The sequence below is a fragment of the Diabrotica virgifera genome, chromosome 3, assembly GCF_917563875.1.
Source record: "Diabrotica virgifera virgifera chromosome 3, PGI_DIABVI_V3a".
Lineage (NCBI taxonomy): Eukaryota > Metazoa > Arthropoda > Insecta > Coleoptera > Chrysomelidae > Diabrotica > Diabrotica virgifera.
The window spans coordinates 271267709-271287116 of NC_065445.1; the positions used below are offsets into that span (position 1 = coordinate 271267709).

The 19408-nt window shown below is 32.6% G+C and overlaps 1 protein-coding gene across 4 annotated transcripts in view; it reads right to left on the reverse strand.

Moving 5' to 3' along the window:
- The window catches only part of LOC114325575 (class A basic helix-loop-helix protein 15-like), a 313876-nt gene that overhangs the window by 25936 nt on the left and 268532 nt on the right, over positions 1 to 19408 (reverse strand). For 3 of the 4 annotated variants that reach the window (XM_050647402.1, XM_050647400.1, XM_050647399.1), the window contains one exon: positions 2082 to 2253. In XM_050647402.1, the coding sequence (XP_050503359.1) occupies positions 2082 to 2238 (157 nt within the window). In that variant the 5' untranslated portion in view covers positions 2239 to 2253. Of the gene's footprint in view, positions 1 to 2081; positions 2254 to 13318; positions 13659 to 19408 lie in introns of those variants that run through there. The other variant, XM_050647401.1, reaches the window with a different exon arrangement.

Here is a 19408-nt window from a genome sequence, read left to right on the forward strand (position 1 = left end):
CTGAATGATCATCTTAGTCAAACAGCACTGCTCTCCTCAACTTATTCAGTTAAAGACTATAAAATGTGGACACATATATGTAGTACAAATACATCACTTGAGAAATATACTCCGCCTAGATAGCTGTAGTGAAAATAAATTAATAAATTTTGTGGAAGTGTAGGAAACTAAAATTTTCAGTGTTCTATTCTTAGAAACGGCAAATTATTTGTTAAAATGATCATTATATCTTTTAATGGACTATAATTTTTACGAGCAGTCTTGAATAGCCCTATCAACCTATCGCAACCTATCAAGCATGAAACTAAGCTAAGCCTATTAGATATATTATACCAGATTAATATTTATATTAGATATATATCAGAGATATATCAGATTAATATTTAATCTGATAATGAATGAAATCATAAAGAAAGTTAAAAAAGAAGAGGGTATAGAATGGGAGAAAAGGAAATATAGAAAATAATATGATACGCCGACGACGTCGAAAATGAAGATGACCTACAAAGATTAATTAAAGAATTCGAAGATACGGCGCTCATATACAACATGCTGATCTCAACAGAGAAAACTAAATCGATAGTAATATCAGCAGAAGCGAGAGGATGTAAATTGGTCGTAAATAACAAAATAATAGAACAAGTGATGAAAATGGAATACTTATATATATTAGGCATAAAACTGTCAAGCTACGGAAAAGTGGAAGAAGAAGTACAAAAACAAGTAAACATGGCGAACAGAGCAGCAGGATGCATCAACAACACAATGTGGAGAAACAAATATCTCACAACGGAAACGAAAACCAGGATATATAAATCAACAATAAGATCGATAATGACGTACACAGCGGAAACAAGAGCAGAAACAGCGAAAACACAAAGGCTGCTGGAAACAGCAGAAATGAAAGTCTTACGAAAAATAATAAACCAAACTCTAAAGGCTGTATGACACTATGCATTTTCTTGTATCATTTCTAATATCGTTTCTGATATCGTTTCTTGTATACATTTTCTTGTATCATTTCTTGTACGTACATTTGTGCCCTGTATGACACTATGCAAGTTCTTGTATCGAAAATTGTATGAAATTCGGCACGTTATTGGTCGAAATTTTGTTTGTCACCCTGTGTCACGTAACATTTGGTTACATTGGTTATGGTAGTACTGCGTCTACAGCTGATTTTAAGGATTTTATAAAATTTATAAACTTTTAAAAACAAATATTTTAATGTTAACTAGAATTTTTACGTTGACTGTTGATTATTTGTGTTTTTTATTTTGTTTTGATAGTTGTGCTAAAATATTTGCATTAGAATTATCTTCAGTTTGATCCAAATTAGGAACTATTGTATTTTCCTCTATTAAAAAATTATGCAATATGAAACCCAAAGTTATACATAGTTTGGACTTTATTAGGAGCTAAATATATGGTTATTAGTAGAACAGTAGTCCATAGCAAACGGTATATAAAGTATCAATAAAAGATTATAAATAATACCTACAAAAACACAAATAAATTCATCAATACATGATCCCATTTTCATTTCAGTCGCCATTATGAATAAGTAAGTAATTATGACATTTTAGATGTTTTACCAGCAGGTTTTACGTTTTTGCTCTTTGCGCAGAAATTGGCGCAGTTCTTGTACAATAATCTGTGCCTGACACAAATTCTTGTATCGTTTCTGATATCGTTTCTTGTATCTGTGTATGACACTATGCATTTTTTTGACATATCAGAAACGATATTAGAAATGATACAAGAAAATGCATAGTGTCATACAGCCTTTAAAGACAGAATAAGAAGTGAGGAAATACGAGCGAGATGTGATATAGAAAAAATAAACATGTGGACCCAAAGAAGGAAAATAGAATAGAACCAACACATAGAAAGAACGACAGAAAATAAAATAGTAGGTACGAGTAGCAAGAGACAAATCGCCAAATGGAAGAAGATCATTGGGACGCCCGAGGAAAAGATGGTCAGACAACGTCAATGGAGGCTAAAAACCGAAGTAAAACAGGCCTAAGCCTATTCATAAAGTAGGCAGAAAAAAAAAAGAATATTGAATAGATTCTTACCGCCGTGTTTCCTTCTTTTTTTGCCTGTCGCCTCGTCGCTGCTTGATTCTGTAAGATCGTCTCTTCCGTCATTTGAGTGCTTCCTGATTTCCATGTCTTCCACTTCTACGTCTTCGTCTTCTTCATTCCATGATGCAGTCATTTCCAAAGATCGCATTGTTTTGTACACTCACTGGAACAAAAGAAACATAAAGGTTATAATTTTTTTTTATTTAATTTGGTTTTACTAAATAAAAATTTATTTCAAGCAATTTAGTTTAAGAGCATTTTGGGTACATGCCTTAAAATATACAGACAGGAAGAATTGTTTATTGTAAGTTCTTACTGAGTTTAATTGAAAATTATTAGAAAATCTATTTCATGTTAGGATTTAGGCATTAGTTCTCTGTTTCTGTATCAAATTCTGCTATATCTTTTCAATAGGCGTCCTAAACTTCTGTTTTTGTGCGATGTTGACATTCAAACGCCATAATAATTTTTATTAATTGTGGACATTTTCATATTACATTTCTCACAGACTTATATTAATAAAGTTTGTTGGATGGTACTTTGTAAATCACATTTCGGATTTTTTAGATGGAACTGATTGTGTGCCGTGAGAACTGAAAATTTGCATAAATCCCCTGTGAACATCAGCTAAAGATTGGTCAGAGAACATTTCCCTGTGGGACACCGGAAGATATTCATTCTGGTGGTAGGACTTGAGGACAAGAAACTAGAGATTAGGAAGGATTTTCCTTATTTGATATATAAGATTTTTTCTTCTTTTTATTCTTATGGTACCTATCCGTTACGGATGTTGGACACACAAGTCTATAAGAATTTCCCTGGAAAAGTCTTCCTGGACCCCTTTTTCCATGCATCTTACCTTACCAGGCTGTATTGTTGTTTATTTCGCTTTATATAACCCAGGTATTCGAGTTTGAGGCTTTGTATGGTTATACCTAGTGCGCCCTCTTTAGTCATTCTGTGTAGAACTTGTTTTATGACTCCACTCCATACAGAAGAACAGAAAATACGTACTTAACATTTTAGTAAAACGAATTGTTTTTCCAATTTTATATCGTGACTGTTAATATTTTTTTATTTTGACGAAAGTTGATCTTGCCTTCTCAGATCAGAGTCAGATATATAAAATCAGCGTGCTACGTTTTATCAAAGGAATGAACAAAGCCAAACAAAGTAAAAATGGCACAGAAAAATTATTATTTCTTTAATGCCACTTTTAAATTTGTTTTTATACAAATTTTAAATTCATACATAAACAGATAAATTATAAAATCTATTGAAGTAAAAGTTAAGCTGTCATATTCAATATTTTTAAAATATGATTCTTTTTATTTGAAGCACACAACAATATCTTATAGATAAACCGATATCACATTTTACTGTCAAATTTACAATTTAAATCAAAATTTTCACGGTTAGTCACTGAATAACAAATGGATACCATTAAATTTAAATACTTAGTAACGATATTATAATATAGTAATTTATAATTTAATATTTAGCATTTTTATTTGAATAAACGATATTGTTTTTTAATTATGCGGTTACTTATTCTTATTGTTAAAAGGTTAATATAATTCTGCAATACCACTCTACTCGTTAATCATTATTGGTTTCTCCTTTCTTTAAATTTAATTCTTCCTAAAAGTGTATATAAATTTTGTTTTATTTTCAGATCACATCATCATCAGATTTCATCATCCCTGTTTGCTTTTATCCCTATGCGGGTTCGGCTTGCGTCATATCAATATGAACCTCTTTACCGACATGTCCTGCCTAAGCATCTACTCCAGGTCTTCTTTGGTCTTCATCTTCTACTCCATAGTGTCACCCCTAAGTAATTTTTATTTTTATTTTTTTTGTCACTCCACTCATCCATCTAAGTATTCTCATTTCCACCACATGCATTCGTTGTTCCATTTTCTCTTTAACTGCCCAACATTCAGTTGCGTATAACATAGTTGGTCTTATGGCTCTTTGATAGAATTTTGCCTTCAGTTTTTTTACATATAATTAATATATTTTTACCTGTCACACAAGACACCACTCGCTTCTTTCCACTTCGTCCATCTAACTCAAATTCTACCCATTATTCTACCAACTATTCATACTATGTTCAATGAACATTGAACAGGTTTTAAAACCTTTTTTTTTCAAGTGCAAGTTTTCACTGTTCCAGTTTTTATTCTCGTCCAAGTCGCTTTCACGCTAATGAGCACACACAGGGAATATTACTAATATTAATGAGAATAAATAAGAACTAAGCACCTAACATTGGTGCAACCCTACTTTTACATGAAATTTATCTTTTATGTCGTAATACTCCCTCAAACATGTCTCATACAATCTTTACATATTCACCGGTAATTTCTTTATTATTGAGTGTCCACCACAGAATCTCTTGAGGAACTCTATCATATATTTTCTCAAGATCAATTTGTGTTTTTATTTCTGTAGTTCTTTTATTTGTGTTTTTATTTCACAATTTTAGTTTGAAACTAAATTTATTGACGTTTCGATATCCACTTCGGGAATCGTTATCAAAATACAAAACTTTAATAAAAAATTTTGTTTTACTTGCTTGGTAAAACATCCTTCTAGAATTGTTTAAAACAAACACAAAATTTGTTGAATTTATTAATGTTTTGTATTTTGATAACCATTTCCGGAATGAAAATCAAAACATCAATAAACTAAATTTCTAAATAAAATTCTAGAAGATTTTTTTACCAAGCAACAAAAACAAAATTTGTTGAATTTATTAATGTTTTCTATTTTGATAACAATTTCCGAAGTGGAAATCGACACGTCAATAAACTTAAATTCAAACTAAAATTATAGTTTATTCTTAAATAATAAAATAGTAAATTAATTACTCTCTCCAATCTTTTTATGGTGTGACAAAGTAGATTTATGCCCTGTAGTTTGTACATTGTTGTAGATCTCCAGTGTTTTCTGCAACAAGTACTAATATACCGCTTCTCTATTCGTCTGGCTACATAATTCCTTTAAATAAACCTGATAGCTTACTTGTTCCTATCTCTCATAAATTTTTCCACACTTCCCCAGGAGTATCATCTAGTTCAGTGGTCGGCAAACTTTTTAGCCAAAGCGCCAAATATGAACATTACAACAATTAAAAAAAAATGGGGAACCAAATCTGCTTGTTCAGCAAACTTTTATTATACGAAATAAAACTAAAGCCCTACTACCTAGCCCCATCCATAACCCCCAAAAAATTAAAACGTGTTTTTTTCGTTTTTTGGCGATTTTTTCGTTTTTTGGCGATATTTTCGTTTCTAATCATCGTAGAAACTTCTATTTTCTTTCGTTTTGTAAGGTTTTATTTCCTACTGTATTTTTTACAAAAATTTTGGCGCAAAATCCATTTTTTTTTGTTAATATGTAGCACCAAAAAGGGAAAGAACAGCAAACGTGAGCTTTTCCAGCTGATCATAAGAATCAGGAATACTATTCCAAGCGTTGAAAAAGATTATGTCTTCCATCTCCAGGTGATTCAAAACAGACCACTTGTGTTGTGAACATTTTTTTCTTCAACAATATTTCCAATTCAACATGAAAACGGTCGAATTTAGAGCACCACACCTTCTTGTTCTTAAATACATATTTCAAAGCTTTTAACGAAAATGTTAAAAAGAGAAAATTTCAAGTCGGTTATCGTAGCATTAAGAGGAATTTTGAGAAATGCTAAAGTTTGTAAGTTTGATAAAAGCTAATTTATCAGAATCAGACGTAGGTAGTGTTTTTCCTACCATTTTTTTTAATGAAAATATTATTGCGCTTTCCGTGGATATTTGTGTCAGAGCCGCACCTAAGGCAGAGGCCGCACATCAAAGAAACATGAAACGTAAATTACGTTTCATGGAAATAAACCACTGCTAAACAAATATATGTCCGGCCATTTATGAAACTCTCCGAAAATAAAAATGTGGCATGAGCATGAATCACACTCGTTTCATTGGTAGGCGGACTTTGAGATTTGTTTAGCAGTGTTTTCTTTTTATGAAACATGTTTTTCGTTTCATGTTTCATGTTTTTCGTTTCATGTTTCTTTGGTGTGCGGCTTGGCTAAGGAGCCAAAGAGCCACATGCGGCTCCGGAGCCGCACTTTGCCGACCACTGATGTAGTTCAACTACATTTGCTTTTGCTACTGCTTTATCTTTTGCTATTGCTACTTTCGCTTCGTTTTTTGACGACCCTGTTATGTTGAAGATGTGTGTCCACAAGTTATGTTGTTAGCTTACTGTTTCAGCAGCTATTACCTTGTAGTCCATAGTCCATACATTCATGCATTTCTTTTTTTGTCATGGAATAATCTCTTTAGTATTGCTTTTGTCCACTTTTGTCCGTAATAAGTTGAGTTTCTGTTTTTTTAAAGAATGTGTTAACAACTGTGGCTAATTCAAGCATAATATTATAGTATATAATAGTATAGATCCTCAAGACTCAATCTCTAATAAGGATATGTCTTAGAATTTCGAATTGAAGGAGGTCGTGTAGAGAATAAGATGATGTTTCAATGAAAGGTAAACAAAAAACAGATAGATACAAAACCAGTACAGGAAACATACTATAGAAAAACATGGAGAAGTAACATCAGATATTCAAGAGGAGACCTGCAACAATATCAATACTTATAATCACTACATATATCGGTCAAAATATACACAATTAGCTTTATAGTGGTATTGGGACCATTCCTTACAAAACAAATATAGCATAGAGAAAGCAAAATCTGCATTTCAAAAAATATAAGCTGTTCAAATGTCATGATTTACCAATACCCATAATAATTAGGTTACTACGATGTTATATCTTTCCCATACTGTTATGCGGAGTTGAGTCGTGGACTCTCACGACTCAAATTGAGGCTTTCGAAAAGCCACATTTAACGTGGCTTGATCGTCAAATCCTGAGGATATCTAATACCGACCATGTTAGTAATCAAGGAGTTTTATTAAGAGTACAAAAAGAAAAAGAGCTGTTAACCATAATAAAAACAGCTAAAATTGAATACTTGGGTCACATCATGAGGAAAAGCGAGAAATATAGACTGCTGCAACTAATTTTATAGGGAAACGTAGAAGAAAATCGAAGAGCAGGAAGGAGAAGGATTTTCCGGCTGAAAAATCTATGTATGTGGTTCAACACAACAACCACAAATCTCTTTAGAACAGCAGTGTTGAACTAGAGATTGCCATGATGGTCGCCAACATCCGAAACGGATAGGAACTACAAGAAGGTAGAATGGTAGGCAGAACCACATCATACTCCCACATGTGGTAGTGTATTTAGGGGTAGTACTTCTCTGGGATCTTTGCAATGTCCATAGAAAAAACGCTGACAATACATATTACGTAAATGTAATGCTGTATATTCGTCACGGAATCATATTTTTTATAATGATTTGCTGTATAAACTTTTTAAATAAAACTGTTCATATAGCTTGACCTACAGTATCTAAGGATAGTTGGTATTCTTTTATGTCATTTACTGTACAATTAGCCTGATCTTGATCCCTTTGTTTTTACAAGAAAGCTCGTTCACCCAAATTGCCATTCCCATAATTATTAACATTGTTACTGATTTATGGGCCATCCTTTTCGGAGATTTTATCGTTGTATCGAAATTTTTCACTTAACTTTCTACATCCAATTAGAGGCCATTAAATTATGCAATTTACCAATCCGTTAATTAACTTAATACCATCATAAATTAGATTGAACAATTAAAACATACCGGAGTTGTTAAAAGCAGATGAATAAAAATTTAATTTGTGTTAACTAGATTAAATATTTACATGATCAAGTCAACAAGTTCGGTTAACAATGTCCACCAATTATATGAAAACCATTGTTTTCTACTTCCTATATTTAAAGGACCGGTTTTTTATTCATAAATACTAAAAGTAATATTCACATAAGCAAACACAGTTGATTAGTAAAATTCTTTAATTCACAGGTTGAGAACAAAATATCGAGTCACTTTCGATATAGTAGAGCAGAGGTTCTCAATATGTGGTACATGTACCACTGGTGCTACATATCATTATTGGTGGTGGTACACAAAACACAGAAAAAATTAAAATAGTAGTACTTAGTAAGTATTGATAATACAATTTAAAAATATAGGTGGTATCAAAAATAATAAAATAACTGTAGGTGTTACATCATTCAAAAAGGTTGAGAACCGCTGTAGTAGAGGATCCGATATAAGGTCAATTTGCACCGATCTGTTTAATGAATAAAAATTATTGGATATGTAATTTAGCATGTTAACAATTACAAAAAACAAGGGTTGTCCAATCTAATCTTGTTCTAACTATAATTAATTAATAATTAAAAAATGACACTTTTTTTTAAGAATATTAAAATAAAATTTTCGACCCGGGCAGATATTATTTCAGATTTTTTGGATTATTCTAAACAAAAAACGTCTTTTATATATATTTTCTCTAAAGTTGATCGTTTTTAAGTTATAAACAATTTAAAACTGAAAAAATAACGAAAGATGACAATAATTCTCAAGGCTCAAAAATATCATTTTTGTAATCATCACGTACATACATTCAAGTTCAAACCTTTTTCTATCAGGTCTCGATACGAATTTTAGCCATGTTTTATTCTAAAATATATTTTTTTAATTGTTAATGAGGAAGGTTTCTTATGAGGAGACGAGCATTAACAACTAAAAAACAATGTTTCAAAATGAAATAAGTCCGAAAGACTGAGAATACAGAATAAGGTCTGAACTTGAATTTAGTTACTTCGTAATTTCAAAAATGATATTTTATACTTATCTTTTTGAGCCTTGAAAATCGACATCTTTCGTTCTTTTTTCAGTTTTAAATTGTTTGTAACTAGAAAATGATCAACTTTAGAGAAAAATTACAGAAGACCTTTTTTGTATAGAATGACCTAAAAAATCTGAAATAATATCTGCCCGGGTCGAAAATTTGTTTTTAAATTTATAAAAAAAATGTAATTTTTATTTATTAATTAATTATAATTAGAACAAGATTAGATCGGGCAACCCTGGTTTTTTGTAATTGTTAACACGCTAAATTATATATCCAATCATTTTTATCCATTAAACAGATCGGTGCAAATCGACCTTATATTGTATCTTAGACTAATAAGCGTGTGGATGAAGACAAAAAAGAAAAATCAACCAAATATTCAATGAGCCCGACATAACTAATAAACGATTTTGGTGTAACACCTCCAGATCTCCTAAGAAAAATTCCAGACCAACTATTTCGCCCTGAGCTTCTAAAACAGGTCTCTATCAAAAAGAAAAACTCCGTGGTTCTACTCAGACGTGAAAAAAATGCAAGGAAAAGAAAAAAGTTTACGTGAAGTACATGCCAACCGAGACACAATAAGCCTACGAAAACTACAAGAGAATAAGAAATGAAACATGCACTTGTTAGAAAAATTAAAGATTAGCTTTGGAAACGCTTCTCAAAAGAACTGGATCATGACTCATACGGTTTCCCAAAAGAAATATGGCGTCTTATAAGAGGTCAATGAGCGGAAGTTAATTAACAATTATCGAGATTATAAGCACAATAAAATAGCAAAAGAATGGAGCTAGTGGAATGGAATAGTAGAATGGACAAGTAAGCTAATCTCAAAAGGGGCGATAAGAAACAACCAGAAAACCAGAAAGATATCAATTTTCTAAATACTACCCTGAAACTTACAGCTAAAATTTTGCAAGAACGAATAAATCAGCTTATAAACTTAACAGATGAACAACAAGGTATCAGAGATAAAACAGATTACAGAGAAAGCATTAGAATACAATCGACCAGTATTATGTTTGATCAACTTGAAGATGGCATTTGACAGGAAAAGACTTAAAGATGTAATACATCTTTCGTATACTAAAATCATCTCGCTGAATAATATAAAAACAACTGAAAACGCCTGTCAAAAAAAAATAAGATAAAAGAGTAGATGGACAACTTACGGAACACCTATAGATACTGGTAATGGGATAAGACAGCAGGATTCACTAATTCCTAGGCAATTCAATCTAATCATGGATGAAATCATAAAAAGTATTAATAAAGGAAGAGGATACAGAATAGGGAAGATCAAAATTAAAATTCTCTGTTACGAAGACGATATAATACTCATATCCCAAAATGAATATATCCCTCAAAGACTAGTTCACAGATTAAATACAAGAGGAAAAGTATTTAATATCACGATTTTAACTCACAAAACTAAAACAATAGTAGTCAGTAAAGAATTATAAGTATATACAAGGTGTCCAGAAACTCTACCGACAAACGAAGACAGGAGATTCCTCAGATAATTTTAAGATATTTTAACCCAATTCACCTCGTCCGAAAATGCTTCCTAAGGGAGCTGAGCTCTTTGAAGATGGCGTCTTGGAATTAGATTTTCTTAAATACCTCCAGAACTCTTTTATTTAGATAAACGAAAATTGGTATGCGTATTTATCTACCAGAGGTAAATCGATTCCATCCAATGCAAATTTCTAGTACCGGTCATAGGCGTCCGTTTTGGGTAGGGTAACGGTTATTTTATCGCATAACTTTTTTGTCTTTAATTTATATGCATTTTTGACTCTGTATTATTAAATTGTGAGGTACTCTTGCCTTAAGTCGATAGAATACACCGTTTTCTAAAAAAATCGATTTGAAAATTTCTCGCTTTTTGAATTTCACAAAAATTTTCAAAAAAAAACTATTTAGAAAAACGAAAACTGGTACATTTAATTATATTCCAGAGATAAATCGATGCCATTCATTGCAAATTTCTAGTATCGGTCATAGGCGTCCGTTTTGGGTAAGGGTAATAGTTATTTTATTGCATAAATTTTTGTCTTTAATTTTTAAGCATCTTTGATACTAGGTTATCAAATTATAAGGTGTTTATGAGGTATTCTAGTACTAAAAGTTACTCTTGCTTTAATTTGATAAAATATACTGTTATTTTCTGAAAAAAATTAATTTTTTTTTTCAAATTCACGAGACGAAAAATTTTCAAATCGATTTTTCTAGAAAACGGTGCGTCATAGCGAGTTAAAGCCAGAGTAGTATGTTTCACAATTTAGTAATCCAGAGTCAAAAATGCTTAAAAGTTAAAAACAAAAAAATTATGCGATAAAATAAATCTTGCCCTACCCAAAACGCACGCATATGACCGGTACTAGAAATTCGCAATAAATGGAATCGAGTTATCTCTGGAACAGAAATGTGTGTACCAATTTTTGCTTTTCTAAATAGAGGAGTTCTGGAGGTATTTCGGAAAATCTAATTACAAGACACCATCTTCAAAGAGCTCTAGCTTCCTTAGGGAGCATTTTCGGACTAGAAGAATTGGATTAAATTGTCTAAAAATTATTTGAGGAATCTCCTGTCTTCGTTTGTCGGTAGAGTTTCTGGACACCCTGTATAGTGACTATACACCCCGATGTGGGGCTAAGTGGCGAAAGCTTTGTAGATCCTGTTTTTTGAAAGGATCAGTCCCTTTTGCTTATGTTATCTTCTTAACAATTCCTCTCTATTTTTCCTGTCTCTAGTTTTTCCTTGCCATTCTGTGACTCCTGCGTTTTTAAGTCTTCTTCAACTTCTTGCAACCATTTAGATCTTAGTCTACCTCTTTTCTTTCTTCCTCCTGGATTCCATTCTATCATAGCATATTATGTCACTGCTTCATCTCCTGCCCGCCAGATGTGACCTAACCATCTAACTCTGCATTGCTTTATTTTGGTCACGATATCTTCTTTCAGTACTTTAATCTCTACATTTGTTCGGCTTCTATATTCATTTTGCTCTTTTTTAACTATTTAGAATGGGAAATAAGCCACAATATTATTAAAAAATGATTTTTATTAACGTTTCGACGCCCAAATCGGGTGCCGTTGTCAAAATACAAAATACTATTAATATAAACAAAAATGTTGTTGTTTAGTAAAAAAATTCTTCTAATAATTTATTTAATTTGACTCATTTATATCGGCAATTCAGATACATATGATACATTTTAAAGTAGAAGACTTTAAAATGATATTGCCAATATTTATGAGTTGCGTTCCTGGGACGACTTTACTGAAAGATAGTTCATTCGATTACATGAAATCAACCCCAACTCAAGAATATCCGTCACAAAAAAAAATCATAGCATGTAATCTGTCTTTAAAAAGAATATATAAATATATAAATATATAAATATATAAATATATAAATATATAAAAATAGCTTATTTCCCATTCTAAATAGTTAAAATTGTAAAAATGCCACAAGAAAATAGCTTCAGAACATCATTTTGCTCTGTTCTGGTTGGTCCTAGTATGGTTTCCATGATCTTTTACTCCACTATTCTTAAGTTTTCTTTACTTTTTTGTCATCGTCATTGTTTCTGCTGCGTATAATAATATTGGTCTAATTATGGTGTTATACATTTTCATCGTGGTTTTCATAGTCAGTATCTGCTTTTAAGTTGTGTTTTATTTGGAAAATAAGCTTTATTCGTTATCAATATTTTTTCTTCCATTTCTGGTATTCTTTTACCCGCTTTGTTTATTGTCACTTCCAGGTATTTGAAATGTTCAGGTATAGGATAAAAAAATAAGAGATCAAGTATAAAGAACAAATAGATTAGCAGCATGCCTTAATAACACTATTTGGCGTAACGTGTACATTACTTGTGAGATGAAATCAAGAACTAATAAGACCAGGACTAATAATGATGTACGCATCAGAAACAAGAACCGACACATCCAAAACACAGATACTGAGAGACCGAATAAGGAGTGAAGAGATCAGAATAAAATATATACATATATAATGCATCATATGGTATAAACGAGTGGACATTAAATAAAAAACAATGAAACAATAAGATCAGTAGAATGAGATAATGAAACAATATCATGAGAGGGACACAAGAGTTGTTGAGACAAATTACCAAGTGATAGCTTAGCAAAAATATCGGCCGACCGTGCAAGAGATGAAGTGATACTCTTCCATAGAGGCAACAGTCCTCTAATAAATAAGCAACAGCCCTTTTATGAAGGAAGAAAAAGAATAATATACAAAATAAAATTCATTCAGTAATTTGGTACTTTTGAATTAAAGATTTGTATATCTACGAAACGAGACAAACTATGCAGAGCAGACAAGTAAAGCATAAGATGCCGAAGATATATTTTACGTTAATCAGCTTACCTCTTGTTTAAGTACACGAGTAAAAGTCACAATAACCAATTAAGAAAACATTCACATTTGAACGGCGCTTGTCAGTTCTCACAGACAGAATTGTTGAAAAATTATATTCAAAACTTCAACTTCACTCACATTACAAATTGTTCTACACTACAACACTTCGAAGAACGTTCCTTACGTCAAGGTCAAGTATACTTATATTATTTTAATAAACTGTGAAAACCCATCATAATAAAATAAACTTTGGGAAATCTCAAGTCTCGAGGAGTAGAGAAACCTGTCAACAGCAGTAGCTGGAAAATAAAATGTAATATTTCCAATATTTTGCCATCTTTCTTAGTAGATACACAAAAAGCGATTGTGCTGCACGTTGATTGTTTTGTGTTTTTCGAAACCTCGTTATCTTCAGAGTTATATAAATTTGTGTGTGTGGTAACAAGTTGTTATGTTTTGAGAATTGATATGATAATGGGAATATCAGAATCGGCGGTACATGTACCTGGTGAATATTAAAAGTACATATTTACAACAAATTCATAAATACAGAATTTTTATAAAAAATGTTAAATTTGTTTGCTAAAGGTATATTTAAAAAAGCCACTAAAAAGAGCTACCTCAAGATAACAAACATTTTCGGAATAAGAGTTTCATCATCAGGTTTTAAATTCGAAATAGCATGCCTGAGCCACTAAGATCATGGGGTGAATACCCTTTAAAGTAGTTAATGTTTACAAAAATTGTACATAGTGTTGTTTTAAAGTTACGATGTTTTAAATTTTCCTAGATTTAACTTCAGGCAACATATAATTCTGCCTCATGTGGGTTGCAATGTCCAGACGGTAAGGAAGTCAAATAATTAGCTAGGGACCGAAAAAAGTGGCGTAAGTTCGCAGAGAATAACGAGTACAGAAGACACCTCGACACCTTACGGTATAAGATGATCATCGATTATGTTATGTTATGTTATCTTGGTAGCTCAGGTATGCTATTTCGAATTTAAAACCTGCTGATGGAATTCTTATTCCGAAAACATTTGTTGTCTTGATGTAGCCCTCTTTAGGAATTGAAAATAATACCTTTTACAAACAAATTTAACATTTTTGTGTTTTATGGTATACAGTATACAGACAGCTACAGGAATTCCATTTCCTTGTGGATAATTTTTATGTTAGCCTCATGGTTTTGATTAAAAAAAAAGAGATCAAAAATGAATAACCATTTTCAATTTCGTTGCAAAAGAGAGTAGTCCAATCAGAGAATGCAGCAAGCACTTCTACCGGTTTCGAAACTTATTAGTCTCTTATCAGGAGGCACATATGCTGCTCTCTCCGATCCAACCAAAACAAACCCCGGCGTGCAGTCACGGACTGCAACGAACGAAATGGCAGGGATGCCCGAGCGGCAACTGCTAGCAAAAGACTAAGTTTTCAATCCAATGACATATAAAACAACATAATGTTATTCTACATCCCACCAGACTGAAAACAATGAAAATCTTCTCTGGTTACACCTCCGAGACTTCTACAATTTGCAAGTCATAATCATAAAATTCCCTCATCTTCCTTAGTCTCAGCATCCGTTATGGCTTGCAAATTGTAGAAGCCTCGGAGGTGTAACCAGAGAAGGTTCCCATTGTTTTCAGTCTGGTGGGATGTAGAGTAACATTATGTTATTCTTTATGCAATTAGAGTGAAAACTTAGTCTTTTGCTAGCAGTTGCCGCTAGGGCATCTATGCCATTTTGTTCGTTGCAATCCGTGACTGCACGCCGGGGTTTGTTTTGGTTGGATCAGAGAGAGAAGCATATGTGCCTCCTGATGAGAGACTAATAAGTTTCGAAACCGGTAGAGGTGCTTGCTGCACTCTCTGATTGGACTAGAATATGATGCGGCTGTATTTTCGTTTTGCAACGAAATTGAAAATGGTTATTAATTTTTTATTTACATGTTTACTCTGATTGAAGTACGAAAGGAACCATTCCCGTTGGAACTTTACCGCCCTGAGCAGATGGGACGTGAATTATAAATTGTAAAATTCCCTCATCTTCCTTAGTCTCAGCATCCGTTATGGCTTGCAAATTATATAAGCCTCGGAGGTGAAACCAGAGAAGGTTGCCATTGTTTTCAGTCTGGTGGGATGTAAAATAACATTATGTTGTTTTATATGCCATTGAATTGAAAACTTAGTCTTAGAAAAAAAGGGAATTTAACTCGTGAAATGATATTTCCTCAGGATTTTTTCAAGCCGAAATTACTATAGTTAACCAGACGGAATCTTCTCCTTCAACTGCCATCTCCGCGATGGAGGTCGGCAACCATCATAGCTATTCGGATTTTAGAGACGGCTGCTCTGAAAAGTTCATTTGATGTACATCCATACCATTCTCTCACGCTGTGTAGCCACGATATTCTACGTCTCCTCATAATCAATTGGAGCAAGTTGTATCACTCTCCATGTGTAATATGCCCGAGATATTCCATTTTTTTTGTTTTGATTGTATTTAAATTTCCATTTCTTTATTCATTTTTCACAGCACCTCTTTGTTTGTGACGTGTTCTGTCCACGGAATTGTTCTGTAACCTCACAGCACCAATGATTTCAGTTTTTTCATTGATGCCGCAATCAAGATCCAAGTTTCCATTTCATAAAACAAAGTCGAAAAGCGTAGCACCTAACCAACTTAACTCTTAGCTCTATTTGCAAATCTCTTGTGCATAGCACCCTTCTCGTTTTGTTAATATATGCTGTAGCCGTTTCTATTCTGATTTTGATTTTCTGGAAGTAATCATTTGTGGAATTGATCATTGTTCCAAGATATACATATTGGTCTACTAGTTCGACATTGGTTCCCCTTTTAGATATTCTCATAAATGTTTTCTTCCTGGTGTTCATTGTTAGACCGTCTTCTTGTTCATACTCCACTATTCTGGTCGCAAGCCTCTGAAGATTCTCAATATTTTCGGCTAAGATGACAGCAGTGTCATCCGCATATCTAATATTGTTAATGGGAACTCCATTTACCTTTATTCCAGCTGTTTCACCCTCAAGAACTTTTTTCAGGATCTCTTCAGAGTAGGCATTAAAAAATATTGACGACAACACGCATTCCTGTCTCACTCTATGTCTGATTTTAATATCCTCTGAAAGCGTTCTAAAGTACGCTTTTAATATAAATTCGATATAATACTGAGCTCCTTGTGGTCTATCTTTCATTTCAGGACACTTTATTATAGTCAATAGAAAACGCATGTATGTATAGCTTGATTGCCGAATATACAATATGGCATATATATCTTGATTCCAGAAGGAATGAAAATCCAAAAATATTTATTGTAAACGAGACTATACATATTTTTGGACACAATGTGTTAAGATTGCTCCCTTACCATTGCGAATTCAATCAGATTCAACAAATTTGGTGAATATTTGTAGTCCTATTCTTATTTTTAATAGTCAGCTTAAATAACTTAAATCATAAAATATTGTATTTAAAAACGATTTTGTCAGCTTCAAAGCTGACTTATCTTCTCTTTTCCTCTTCTGTCCCTTCTGTCTTCTGTTCCCATTTATCTTCCTTTTTTCTTTTCTGTATTGACTGACATATTATGCATTAATTCTATCTAGTATTAGTCTCTCTTCTCCTGGATCATCCGTCACTCTCCATTAACAGCTTCTAGGTCTTCATATTTGGATTGTATTCTGTTTTTAATCATTTTCTGTATGTTTTACAGTCACAATGGATCTATAGCTGTCGAAGTCATTCGTTTGCCTATTTTGTATTATAAATTTATGCACAAAATATTTGAACAATATCTAATGAAACATTGTACACACTCTGTATTATTTGCTTTTGTCTTTTTAAGATACAACATAAACCTTAAGCAGAACTATCAATCATATAAAACGATTAATGGTTTTTAAATAGACTCGTTCACGCACTAATTGAACATTTGATAAACTTTTTAAATCGCATTAAAATGAAAGTATAACGTAGATTAAAAGTAACAATTAAAAATCTATTGGTACAGATAGGCATTTTTCATAATATAACACTTAATAATACTAAATAAATTAACAAACTGTGTGATATAGCAGTAAAGTAAACAATAGTAGAATTATTTTTTCTTAATACAGATAACACAGATAAATAATTTACAAATAATCTTTATGAGCAATATTTTTATTTTTTGACCATTTGTGTAGGGGGTGCGCGCGGATTTTTACCAAATGTTGGTACATTATTGTACCTTAAAAAGTAGCTTATATTATTTTTTTAACGCTCTAGGTACCCCCGGGCCTTATATGTCTCTCGAAATAATCCAAAATAGCCCTTTTTACTCCATATTTGAAGAAGTATAATATAGAAAGATGACGTTTTTCAATCCTAAAAGCAACATTAATAATATTGAAAATATTAAAAATATTACTAAAAGATTTTTAAATTGAAAAACTTATTGGTACATTTACCTGGTGACACCTCCAAGGCTTCTACAATTTGCAAGCCAAATGGATGCTGCAGTGAAGACAAAGGGAAGGAATTCTACACTATGCAATTCAAATCCTCCGTCTGCAGCTTCGTAAAGTTCCAACGGAAAATGCATCTGAGATGGATGAGATTCCAATAAGAATCGAAAATCGCGATTCAGAGAGCTGGATTGCACTCCGTATTCTAATTGAAAAGTAAGATTGTTTTGCCTTCGCATTGCAACTGAATAATAAAAATGGTATACATTTTTATTTTATATTCGTATTACTCCGTAGAGTAACTAGCTGCTTTTTCCGTTGGAACTTTACCAAGCTGCAGACGGGGGATTTGAATTGCATAGTGTAGAATTCCTTCCCTTTGTCTTCACTGCAGCATCCATTTGGCTTGAAAATTGTAGAAGCCTTGGAGGTGTCACCAGCTAAATGTACCAATAAGTTTTTCAATTTAAAAATCTTTTAGTAATATTTTTAATACTTTTAATATTATTAATGTTGCTTTTAGGATTGAAAAATTTCATCTTTCAATTGCCAGATGACGCTAGTCACCTACCCTATTTGTTTCAGTTGCAATGTGTGGGAAAAGCTCTCGGTGCTGGTCAGTTAGGATATGGAGAACAAGCCTGCGCTCTCTCCGATGAGATTCCAATAAGAATCGAAAATCGCGATTCAGAGAGCTGGATTGCACTCCGTATTCTAATTGAAAAGTAAGATTGTTTTGCCTTCGCATTGCAACTGAATAATAAAAATGGTATATATTTTTATTTTGAGTATAATATACCTTATTATTTCTAATCCCGGTAGACCGATTTTAGGGCACAAAATCTAATTTTTCTTGTTAGAATGCCAACTTCTTGAAGAAATAATTTTCAAAGCCGCAAAAGGTACGTTTTTTTGTAGGTTAAGAAGAACGAAAAGAAAAGTTACAAATTTTATGATTTCCAACTAATTGTCAAAATTTAACAAAATAATGAAAAAATGCAGATACCGGCAAATAAAAGGTTGTTTAAATACCTTTCAAACGGGCATTTCTGTGTTAAAATCCATTTGGTATATTGGAAGATACAGCTTTTTAAAATTAGCCAGGCTTTCGAAAATGGCGTTTTGGTCATACTTTTTACTGACAATCTCAAATTGCCTAAAAGTACGCGGAGAATTGGAGAAATACGGAAGAGAATAACGCAGGCAAGCAGAGCTTATTTTCCCTCTCCCATATATTTCGGTCTAAAAGTGTCCACCGAAATACAAAATGAGAATATATAAAACCTTAATTCGACCAATAACATGATGTGGCAGTGAAGCATTGGTCCTGAAAGAAACATTGAAAAACAAACAAGACGCATTCGAAAGGAAAGTACTGAGGAAAATGCTAGGACGTCTGAGGGAAAACGGAATCTTCAGAATGCCGTACAACAACGAGCTTTATCAACTTTAAAAAGAAACACCCCTGTCAGACTTCATTAGAATACAAATATTGCAATGGGCCGGACATGTGATAAGAATGGGAGAGGATAGGCTACCAAAAAGAGCACTGAACGCTAGAATCCAGGGAAAGACACCGATTGGAAAGCCAAGAAAGCGCTCGAAAGATACTTAAGCGATTCACAAGCAC